General features: G+C 43.7%; 1 protein-coding gene across 8 annotated transcripts in view; it reads right to left on the bottom strand.

Moving 5' to 3' along the window:
- ZMIZ1 (zinc finger MIZ-type containing 1) overlaps positions 1–12673 on the bottom strand; it is a 332546-nt gene that overhangs the window by 147975 nt on the left and 171898 nt on the right. For all 8 annotated transcript variants that reach the window (XM_074544741.1, XM_026799542.2, XM_074544742.1 and 5 more), the window contains one exon: positions 3084–3193. In XM_074544741.1, coding sequence (XP_074400842.1) covers positions 3084–3143 — 60 coding nt within the window. In that variant the 5' untranslated portion in view covers positions 3144–3193. The remainder of the gene's footprint in view (positions 1–3083; positions 3194–12673) is intronic.

Here is a 12673-nt window from a genome sequence, read left to right on the forward strand (position 1 = left end):
AATCCCCAAAATAGGTGAAGATAATTTTTATGGCCATGCAAGGAAGGGCTTTGCTCCCAAACTCAACATGCACAGGGCAGTGTGCAGTCCAGCTCTCAATGGGTGAACTGGAAATGACTCTTTCTAGTATTAGCCAGCTAATGGCCTGTCTCAAAGAACAAGGTAAATGTCCTCAAGCTGGAAATTTATGACCCTGTGACAGAGAGCTGAGTGTCTTCCAAAAAGAGACAGAAACTAACTGCCTTTCTCCACTACAGCAAGATAACAGCACAAGAGTCTGGAACTATGAAAAAGCAAACAGCAGTTTTGATACTACTTTCATCAACAAAACAAATTCTTTTTAAAAAAAAAGTCATTCCTCTCCAACAAAACTACAAGTAGCGCCACTTGCACAAAAAAAAAGCTTTCTGAGACATATTTTCAGTGTTCAGCCACAGTCTTAATTAACTACAGATTGTCATGAGTTGAAAACAAGAGTTTTCCCCTTCTCTTTTTTTTGAGCATAAACAGAATGGTGGAACCATGAATTCACAAGCATTCCCAAGCAGGACAGCTCCTTTACAGGCATCCTTTGACCTCTGACACAAGCATGCTCCTGGTCTAGCCCAAGCTTTCTTCCAGGATCAAAGAAAACAGAGAGTGCTTCACAAATTATGGGCAGCCTGACCTTCCTCCCTTCCCCCGGCCTTCATCACTGAAGAAATATCCAAGCTGCACATGCAAAACAGCACTATGTATAAATGAAGTTAGTGGTTTAACTGACAGAGTACCCATTACATAGGCAAAATTATCTCTTTAAAACTTTAAGAAGTGTAATTTGATATTCTCTTATCTAATTAAAATAATATAAATTATGTACAGAAACTGACAGCTCTAGAAAAAGGAGCTGAGCAGCATCCTCCATTTGTCTCCACTTGATGTAAAGGTCTGTTCTTACAGCTAGAAGGTTAAATTGTTCTGCAATTTAACTTTCATTCTTCATCCTATGGGCTAGGATGGCCAAAAAGGACACCAATTTGTACCAGTCAAGGCCATGTTTTTTCTGAACCAGATAGTTGTTCATAAGAAACTGGGATGAAATCCTCAAATTCATATTTTCCTCAGGCCTCTGAAGGGCCATTAGATGCATTAACTTTCACTGTAGAGTGATGAAAGAGAGACACGACAGAGCGAGGATGGATTACCACCAGCAATTCTGCAGGAAAAGATTCCTGTTTTCTGCTCCTTGACCTATGAACTAGCTTTGTTTGATTCATTCTGAAACTCTCTCTTATAAAGGAAATATGGAGAGAAAAATCATCTAGTTTAGGTGTGAGCTATAATCTTTTTCTGTATCACCCAAAGCATCACCTGCAAAACCCCAGATATTCCCCACATAGAATGCATTACAACACATTCTAGAAAATGTAAACTTCCATTAATATCTAGGAAAAGCTATAATAACATAATGATGGAAGATTGATGAAACTGAGAAGATAAACACATTCTTATAGAATCAAAGAATATATCAAACTGGAATGGACCTCTAAGTAATAATAAGGCCAACTTCCTGCTCCTTAGAGGACTACCTAAAATTAAATCATGTGACTAAGGGTATCATCTGGATGTTCCTTGAACTCTGACAGGCTTAGTGCTGTGACCCCTTCCATAGGTAGCCTGTTCCAGTGACTGACCATGCTCTCAGTTAAGAGCCTTTTCCTAATGCCCAGGCTGGACCTCCCCTGACAGTGCCACTGCATTTTCCTGTGCCCTATTGCTGCTCACCACAGAGAGATCAGCACTTGCCCTTGGCTGCTTCTGTTGAGGAAGTTGTCCTTAAAGAAATAAATTTAAAAATCCAGAGCTCATCCAGTACCACCCCCACACTTATCTTTTATCAGTTCCTTTGATTTAGGGTGCTTGTGTCTACAAGACAAATCTATGAACAGAGAAATGCTGAGCTGCCTCAAGAAGCAATATGCATATGTCCTAGGGCACAAGTAGGCAGGCAGGTTTTTCACTTAGCTAACACAAATAAAAAACTAAAGCAGCAGGACTCTGCTGTGACCCAATCTGAGAAACAAAACTGCCCAGACAACAGTGAAAAAATATTTGGGAACATTATTTCATGGAATAACAGGTTTCTGTTTTTCCAGTGTAATTCAGAAAATTTCAACCAGTCTGAAGAGATGAACTTTGGAGCTCATCTCCTGGATCCAGGTGGGATCTTGAAAATATCTGTGTGCAACTTGCATTTATGCACCTGTTTGCTGCATGCATGCATTATTTTGAGATAAATACAGGAAACATCAACATGAAAAAACACTTTCTTGCTCACCTCCTCTAAAAGGACCATTGCTATGAAAACTCTGTTAGGATTGTTGCATGTGGATAAGAACACATATACACAGCCTGCAACCCTAGAGAGCAAAGTTCACTGAGAAGAGTAAAGCAGGGAAAGACAGTCTCTGCCTCCCTGCCGTTGCTCAGTTACAAAAGCATTTGCAGGCACAGTTACAGTGGGGAAATCTGTAAATGAGACATAATTCACTGAAAGGCAGTGGCATGTGAAGAGCCCTTCATCTTCACAAACAGATGCTTCTGAAAATTTTACCTCGCAATCAGAAGTTTTTGCAATCTCCATGCAAACTGATTAAGCAGCACTCTGAGCACTTGGAGGCATGCCAACCATCCAAGTTCTGAGTCTCCAGGCAGTGCAGGTCTCAGGTCAGCCACTGGATTAAAATCAAAACTGGCCCATTGGAATTGTGGATTACTGCACTCAGAGCACTAGAATGACAGCTGCCCGCTGTGACCCTCCAGGGCTGAGCTGGCAGGACGAGCACCACTCTGCTTCCAGCTGAGACAGATTTGTTGAGTCTCCAGGCTAAAGAGTTCTTAGAAAGGTGTACAGGAAAGTTTGGCTTTTGAGGTTAATACACCAGCTCTCACAGCAGATACTCTCTTCAATGAGATTAGTGTGCTTCACTGCTTCCCTCTGAAGGGCAAGGACACTCCTTCAGCAACAGGACACTGTAATGTGCAACACCTGGCACACCACACCCAGCCCGCATTCAGCAGCAATGGCCTCCACCTTCACTCACCTGTTTTATGCACTGCAGCCGGTCATTGGTCTGCTGTATGTGCCTGTCCATAGAATTCATTTTGATTGTCTCCACTTTCTTCTACCTGAAAGCCATTAAAATCCCTCAATCTGCAAGACAAAAAGGACAATAAAGATCACTGAACATGGTCCATACGCTTCCGCCACCTGAACAATTGAACAGAGATGCTTGCAAGAAACCCCTGAGCACATTGTGAGATAAAATAATAATAATAATTCCAATAACAATGACAGCCTAGCTTTTGCAAGGACAAGGGCATGGGGATTCTTCCTAATCTTCCTCTAAGAGAAAATACCTCCCATAAATATTAAATGAATCAGACACAGCAGAGTATTACATGGCCAAAAATAGCACAAAATGCGTGTCCTGAAGAATCTGGATTTCTGCATTGAAAATAAAAGCAACAGGTACATTTTGGACTCTCTTCCGACCAGCAAAACTATTTCATGAGCCCTTGAAATGGCCAAGATCACAGGGCAGGAAGGACTGGGATCCACAACACAGCCCAGACTTTAAGAAAGACAAATGTCCAGATGTACAACCTAGAATAAATCTATGGAATAGGCCTAGTCTTCAGAGAAAAGGGCTGCACAGTTTCTGCCTTCTAGAAAAACTGTGTTCATTCATGTATCTATAGCTGAACAAACTACTTATTACTTCTGGAAAAACATGGCCTGTGGTCTTTAGGTCCATCTCTTAACAATTAGTGCGATTTAAGGCAAATTAAACCTTCCTGTAACATTAAAGAAAACCTAGAAAATAAAAATTAAGGCTCAGAGTAATGTTTGGAGTTCATGAGCAATGAGTGGGCACAGAAGTACATACCCAAATGCACCACCAAACTATTTACACCAAACTTTATGGTAGCACAAGCAAGGTCCCAGTCTTGCACAGAAACCTCTCCCTCATGAACCTCTTCAGTGGCACTGAGTGGTTTGTTAATTTGGAGCACTGTTCATGACAAAACTGTTTTCCACTCCCTCCACATGCATAAGAGAGAGCAAATTTTTCAGATACCTGTCTGGTTAGAGAAGCTGACTGTTCACCACTTCTGGTGCACAACTCAACATCTCTTCAGTTAAAACAATTCCAGCACTGCCCATAGTCAACCTCCTTGAGGGGAAGAGGGTTCCCCGTGGTGGGAACCTTGATTACAGAGCTCTCACAATGAGACAGACCCCAGACCACAGATCTGCAGGCATCCCACACACCCAAACTGCTGGAGATTTCTGTACCTAGCTGATAATGTTCTTTCATGGCTCCTGTTGGATTAGACTCAGGGGAAGAAATCTTTCCTGCTAGACAACTAAATGAGGTCTTAGAACAGCAGCTCAAGCTCCCCACCTCCAAGCTCTAGACACAAAAGGGCTCAATAAAGCATTCCTGTCAATAAATTATAATACTTATGAAACAGAAGAGCCAAGTATGCAAGTATTATCTTCTGATTATGCCACTGCCTTCTCAATAGCAAGTGCCATCCAATGGTCCTCTAGCAAATGTAAACTGATGTACTTTATTAAAAGCCAGTTACACAGTCTTATCTGCCTGTAGGACCCCCAAACAGACCTCGGCAGTCATCAAGTTTAATCTCTCAGTGGACAGCAGGGGTATTTATCAAGAGATAAGCTAGCCTAGACATGACAGTACTTCACCAGTGATCCATCTTACTAGCCAGGACACATTATCTGCATTTTAATTGAACATCAGCACAGATGGAGAAAGGTACACTGAAAACAAATACATATAGCACACAGACTTTTGTTGAAAAATCTGAAGACATGCAAACTGAGGCACTTTTTTTTTTTTTTCAAGAAAGTCATGACATTTTTGAATTACAATTTCATGTGTACACATGTAATGCCACTCCAGTTCACTGCCTTACAGTTAACCATAAACAAAATCAGAGTATGCTATCATGCCATCAGCTACCTGAGCCACCACTTTCTATAGTACTTGTCCAAATTGCCATTGCTCCCACATAGCAATGGGGCTTCTTCTCAAAGCCCAACGAGGCCCTTGGAGGCAGGACTGGGAGTGCAATCCCCTACTCTCCTACAGAGACAGGGCACACAAATTCTGTAACAATCTGATCCATTTCAGTCTCCAAAACAGTTCTGGTTTAAAAAACCAATGGCTCTAATAGAAAAGCTCTCTCTAACTTTCACCCTTCCCCTAGTGGGTAGAAGAATTTTCACTTCCATGCTCAATTCCCCTTGTTCTCATGACATTAGCTCTATGGCTGAGTCTTTGCCCTGCCAGGCTCCCTCTGCCTCTTCTCCCTCCCAGCAGGGATGGACAATCACCCACCAGCCCTTCCAGCTGACAGTGTGCTACTTGCACAGCCCAATCTCATTTATACTCTCCTGGTCAAGAGAAGACCCTCAGCCCACTACTCCCCTGCACAGCAAACATTTGTTGCATGAACCAAGCAGCCAGAATTGTACACATGGAGCCCCATCACAAACAATGACACAACACTTGGTATTTGAAGTGCCCAGCCTCACCGCTGCAAGACTCATCTTTATCTTGCTCTCAGACACATCATAAGAGCATCAAATAGAGTAATTTTTTTCAGTGAGCTTACTGGCTCTAAGTAATTTCTGCTATAAAAAACGCAGAGCTTATTAGTGGGAAACCATTATTATCTGGAAATTACTCTTTCATGGGCCTCAGCAAGAATTAAAAGATTAAACATGGGAAGTGAAAATTATCATAGAGATCAGAAATTTCACCACAGCAGAATAAGCATTTTGACACGAGACCATTTTGGCTGGAAGAAAAATAACAGCAGAATTAAATTTCCAGTAACTATACCTATTACATGGGTATTGCTGTACTCTGGCCTTGTTCCCCACATCCACGTCCTGAAATTTAAAAAAATACCCTTTCTGTCGATCTCATCCTATTTTAAAAGCAGCAGCAAGATCACCTTAGTCGAAAATAACAGTACTTAAGATACAGAAAGGCCGTCAGGGCTGAATAAGAACAGACTTCTATTCGGTTAAGTGCTGTGCACTTATCAGGTCACAAGTGAAAGCGACTTTGCAGGGTCCCTGGCTGGCCTGCGGTGTCCCTGCATTGGGCAGCACGCTGAGATCCGGGCCTGCGAGCGGCTCAAGAGACAGCAGGGGATGGTGCTGATCAGGATTAAGGGTACTGGCAGAGGAGGATAGAGAAGGGAATTTTTCCTGGTGCTTTGTAACAAATCCCCTCTGTTTGGTGCACACATTAGCCAGAAAGGTTGTACACTACTGCTTTACATGCTAACCCCATCCAAAAGGATAAACAAAAAAAGAAGTAGTGTTCCCAGCACCTTCTGGTAATTCAACAATAAAAAGCCCCATTCTTCATTCTTTTCTGAGGCAAAGACCCAGTCTCTCTCTCTTAAAAAAAAAAAAAAAAAAAAAAGGTGAATTATTCTTCATTTTTCCCTCCCTCTAGCACTGAGAGTTTATAGCCCTAGGCAGTAATTAAAGAGGCCTCATCTACATATTTATGATGTCTCAAAAATGGAGAATGCGTTTTTTAAAGGAACAGATGTATCGACCTGTTAGCCTTTTCTTTTTTAACCCTAAACATACTGAATCTTTTAAACCATTACTACAAAACCCTCTTCCACACTGAAAAATGAATGAAATTTTTCACTGGCTCCATGAAGGAGAATTTCATGAGATTCTACTACACTCTGTGTTGGATGACAGCTCAGGTTAGGAGACTGCAATTATTATTTCAGAAATGGAACTTCCAAGCAACACAATTAAGAAAACAATTTAGTAAAACATGGTCCCCACCAGTTCCTAAGGCAGCCTGAACAGCCTTCTAGAGAGGGAGAAAAAAATTAAGCCAAACATTTCATCACTACTTCAAACATTCCAAAAACCCTTCAGCATTTGGAAAGTTAGTGTGGATTTAGTTAGTTAGCGTGGATTCTGCTCTGGGTTGAGCTCTCCTCATGGCCAGATCTGCCATCCACAGTGAGAACTCTGTCTCCGTGGGACCAATGGACCAGGGAAATCTGCTGCTCTGCGGCCAAGGGAGACCTGAGCCATCACTGGAACAGGCCCAGCCTTGTCCCTGAGTCTAGAGAGACTTCACATCGTGCCTTGTGCTCTTGCTCCCCCAGGCTGCCCACCCTCACTGCCGGGCAGAGATGGAGCTGGAGCGGTGCTCACTGGAGCATCAGCTGCTGCCCAGCCTCAAGCACTGCCACCCACCCCCTGCCCTGCAACAGGGCGCCATTGCTCCAGAAACCAGGTTTATAGCAAATCATCTTCCCACCACAAACCCATTCTGGGGGCAGGGGAGGAAAGGCAGCCCTTCCCAGGCAGCAGGGGATGCTGCTGTGAGCGGCACTCGAGGCCAGCAGCACAGCCTCACGCCCGGTCTCCATGTCCACAGGGGACCAGCCACCCTGCGGGGGCTGCACCACACAAGATCTAATCGGGAGGCACTTCGGACCACTCAAGGCAAGAAGGCCATAAATTAAAAGACACGGGAAATAGCTTTATCGGTTAAGAAATTTTAACAGTAGGTGAGAAGGGAGAATGAAGATCAGTTCCTTAAGCAGGGATTCAGCACAGCAGCTCTAACCATCCCTGCCCCCTTCCGCCACAGCACACAAGTTGGTAAATGCTGTTTATTCAATCAGCTAAAAACTAATAATTTCCTTCAAGTCTCCGGCATGCTGAGGGTCCTACGAGAGGGCAGGCAATCTGTATCTACCAAGTGACTTTGATGAAGCAACAAGCCAGGCAGGAGCGAGGGCGGGAGCGGCTGCGGCGGAGCGGGGCCGGGGCCGGGCGAGGGCAGGAACCGCCGCGATCCGCCAGGGGGCGCCGCCGGGCCGCGCCACCGCCCGCCGCGGGCACCGGGGGGGACAGGGACAGCCCGGGGGGGACCGGGGGAAACCGGGACAGCTCGGGGGGAACCAGGACAGCCCGGGGGGAACACGGGGCCCGGGGCAGTGGTCCTGCGGAGGACACGAGGTGGAACAGGCGCGTTGCGTCGCGTGAAGCACGGACCCCCGAGGAGCCGGGTCGGAACCAGCGCCGCAGCTCCCGGGATGGATCAAAGAATCATTATTTCTCTTAACGCCCTGTCCTGGTGGTAAAATTTGTCGGTCCGGACACAAAAACCATCTAGATCCACTTGACATTTCCCTTGCCATTAAACATATTGTAAGAAGTTGTTTCTTGTACTATCAGACCGCACCTCCGTGTGTACAGCCAGGTTTAACGCTGCTAATTGCGTGTAATTGCAGGGATCCTCCGCCCCAGCCGTGCCCGCCCGCGGCACAGCCCAGCCCCGAGGCGCAGCCCCGGCAGCCCGCACAGCGCGGGCACAATGCAGCTCCGCACGTCTGCACCCAGGCACATGGCTCACTCAGCATTCAAAGGGCTCCCAGCCCGCTTTTCAGTACGAGAATTTTCAAAGATGCTTTCAAGGATCATCTGCTGGCAAAAGTTTAATATCTGTCCATGAGAACTAATTTATTTCTTCTACTAGATATGGTACAAAAAGTATAAAATGTCAGGTGAAAAGCTGTTTTCATCATTAAACACTTGAAAAAGGAAGTTGTTTTAATAAAGCTTTATTTACCATAAGCGTTAAATAGCTACTGCTATTGGCTTTGAGCTATTAAAAAGGGCCAGATGTGAGACAAAGCAGCGTTTGTTATGCTGGGTGAGGAGAATAGATATTTGTGCTGTGCTGCTTTCCATTGTTGCTCTACAAATGTGCAGTAATCCCCAGAAGACTTTCTATCATCTTTGACTGCGAGAGCAGGAAAGCGAGTGTGTATGCGCACACAGCGCCCGGCAGGCACAGCTTCAGGGAGGTGGGAGCAGGTTTTTGTAATTTATGGTGGCTTGAGCTGCAAGGGCTGGCAATTTTGTCGGGTTTAAGGAAGCTGTTTCCGCAGCCGTGTGCTTGGGAACGTTTTTATACACAGAGCCCATTATATGCAGGCACCAACAGCCAGTCGGATACACACAAAAGCAAACCCACACATGCTTTTGAAAAAAAGACAGCATGACAGCTTGCATAAGCAAGCCTGCCCGACTCCTCTGGGAGGAGGAGCGGCGGTGTGCACAAGTTGTTCAATCATGGAGCACATCTGCACCCTGATTACAAAAGCAAAGGTGGTCGGGCTAGCTGGAAGCACACACACAGCACTGGGATATGACCTATACTTAAAGTATAGGCATAGAAATATAAAATACCTCACACACTGTGGAAGAGAGAGCTAAGGAGAGAACTCCCTTGAGCCTGGGCAAGCTGGTCACCAGCCAGCACTAACCATTAAGCACATGAACTGCCTTTTGCACCGGCAGCCCTCACCTCCAGCCTGCTGGCTGAAATGAGTGGTTTCCTCAGACCCAGAGCAGCATCTGCAGATCACAGGTAATTGCCCTGCTGCAAGCTTGTATTATAAGGTTGGTTTCCCTGCATTCCATCCAGCTCCTAGTGTCATCAGCTCTGCCAGCTTGTTATCTTTAGGGAGAGCAAGGAGGTAAAAGGACACTGCAGTTTAAAACAGCAAGAGATAATAACACAAAATTAAAGGCAAAAGTGTGTAGAAGTGTGCTACTGGGGAGCCAGGGCTGAGAGCCCTGCTATAGTGCTCTCAGAGGCTTTGCACACTCCAATATAGACAGATCTGCTAGAACAAACATTGACAGTTCACAGCAGAACCCACTGATCCAGAGGTTTACTATATGTACTGTAGCTTGCAGGTAAGAAATACTAATCCTCATTGGGACAGCTACAAGCAAATGAGCCATCCCTAAAAGCTTGCTAGGTTGTGCTCAAATGATTTCATAACCAGTGTCCCTGATCACTCACACAACAATGATGTAAAAAATCTCTCCCTGATAAATTGCCAGTCTCCAAACTGAAGCAGAATCAAGCACCTCTTCCCACCTTCTGGGCTCAGTGGGAGGAATTGCAGAAGTCAGGTGAGCATAAGAACAGAAAAAGGTTTGCATTCTGGCATGCAAGGCTTGCTTATTTACCTAATGAAAGCTGCTTCTTTCAGAGGTTCTGTGGTGAGATGCAAAGCATTTGCTGAGAATCCATTGTGTCTGCCTACCAAATCCTGCAAACAGGCATGTAGCATAGCTAACATCACCTGGCTTTACACCTTCTGGGGGCTGAGCCTAGAGAGCTGCAACAAAGAACATCTATGAACTGGAAACTTTTTCCTACTTTTGATAGACATTTATTAGCTACTAAATGAAACCAGCTACTTTAGACACGAGCACCTAAGTTATTTGCTTAAAATCTGAGAGATGAGCTACAGAAGACAACCAATAAGCATTTTCTAAAGGTCTAGAGGAAACAGTAATGACCTAGCCAAACTGTGAAAGACAGTCTCAGAAGGAGGAGAAAAGGACAGAGGAGAGATGGCACTAGCAGCAAATATTTTTAACAATTTACCTGTCAAAAATTGAAGATGTTACTCTGTGTTTGCTATGCTCTGATAACAACTCTCTTGCAGCAGATAGCCTGCTATATAACAAAGAGAGGTCAAAATCTCCTGGGTCAACCCAGAGAAATGCTCCTAGCAAGAACTATCTCAAGCCCACTGTGAATTAGAAGTGAGAAGGATTTGCATTCTGACACTGAAGGCCCTCTTACTTATCAGATGAAACCAGGCATGTTTTGGAAGTTGAACTGTAGCATTTGAAGGAAATTGCTGATTTCTTCTCATGATACTGCACCATCACAACTTCTATTCCTCATTCCTGAGTGGCAACACAAAGAATATAACAATCTCCTATGCCCAAACTATATTGCACCTAGTAAAGCGATGAGGATAGATTTGGAGTACTTTTTTTTTCCCCCACTAAGTTTAGCAACATAAAGAAGACAAATAGTCAAAGTAGACGGTAATTTCTCCTTATTGTCTATAAATAATTAAGATCTATTAATATTTTTTTTCATTTTATGAGATAAGAAAGTCTTCCTAAAACCAATGACTTCTCATAAGCCACTAGGGAGAGCATCACTGCTTTGCAGAAGACCACTCAGGGAGAGGGAAGGAACAGAGAAAAAACATTAACTCAATCAGCAAAGTCTCTGGAGAACAGAGCAGCTGAATAGCTGCTTTGAGACACATGCTCCAACAATTTTGACATCAGCCATTATTCTGGCCTGTTCTGATGAAATTTAAATATTTACCAAGCTCCCCAGAATAGAAGCAATATAAATTTCAGGAGGACCAGCAAAACCTGTAAAAACTAAATATACCTGAAAAAGTAAGGTAGATGTTGGATGGCTGTTAACTTCTATAACTGGAGAAACAGAGCAGTGGCTGGCATCCAAATTACATTGCCTGCACTGCTTTTAGGTGCTATCCAAATGGGGCTTCTCACAAACTCTCCACGTGCTCTGAGTTATGACAATTTACTGCTAGAGGGTTACTTTCATTTAAGTAACTTAAACTAGAAATATTGGACATCTAGACAAAACAAAACTACAGGTTTAGTGATGTCTATAATCTTTTTTATCATCTTCATTTTAAGGCAACTGGCTGGATAGCCATCTATATGAATACTTCTGGACCTGCAGAATATACATTAAAAACCAAAGTATTTGGTTTTACTGAATTGTCAATACAATTGGATAAACATTCAGTGTTTCAAGTCGCCACCAAATCCTAAATTTTAAGAAACTGTACTGAGAGTCTGGGTAAATTGAGCCAGGATTGGACAAGCAAATCAAATAACTGTGTATCCCTCATGGAAAACTCTTCTGTACATACATAATCAAACATTGTGTGAACACAATATCCTGGAAGACTTGAAATGTGACTGCTGTTTATGTTAGTCTCAACAGCTAGTATTCAAGGACCTGAAACACACCCAAAGGGACAGATGCATTGCTACTGAAACTTTATCACAAAGCCCACAAATACTTTGGACACCCTAGAATTGATTTTGAACAGAACATATTTTAAAACTAGTTCCAACTGCAATGCTTTCAATTCCAATAAAGTCAAATCTGCACACATCTCTGCTACTTGCCTATCTGTAGTGTAGTCATTGCTATTCGTGCTTTCCAAGTGCCCAGAACTCCAGTAAGGCAGAAATTCTTCCAGACACCTAGATTACAAAATACTGCAGGAGCTTTACACAACAAAGCCTGCTGCCTTCAAGAAAGATTTTAACTGAAATATCCATGATCCTCTGCCCCATTTGGTTTTCTCACCACCTGATCAATGGAGAGGAACCTTTTATCTACAAACTGGCCTCTAATAATTACCAGTGTCCCACACCTCCTTTAGAGGCAAATAAAGAGAACTTTACACTTACGATAAGTTTCCTTTTATCAAGAATCTTAACAATTTAGTTTTCAAAGGTTTATGAATTCCATAGTTAAAGATCTGGAGTGGCTTTCATTGTGATCAAATGTGATGTGCTGGTGACACGCATACAAAGCTGGCAGAGCAGCCACACTGCAAAGCCTTCAGCAGGCAGGAGTCAGTGTAATGACTCTTGGAAACAACACTTGGCTACCCTGAAAAGGAAACAAGTATCCCCTCTAAAAAGGTTCTGATGAACTCAAGG

This window comes from Zonotrichia albicollis, chromosome 7 (genome assembly GCF_047830755.1).
Source record: "Zonotrichia albicollis isolate bZonAlb1 chromosome 7, bZonAlb1.hap1, whole genome shotgun sequence".
NCBI lineage: Eukaryota > Metazoa > Chordata > Aves > Passeriformes > Passerellidae > Zonotrichia > Zonotrichia albicollis.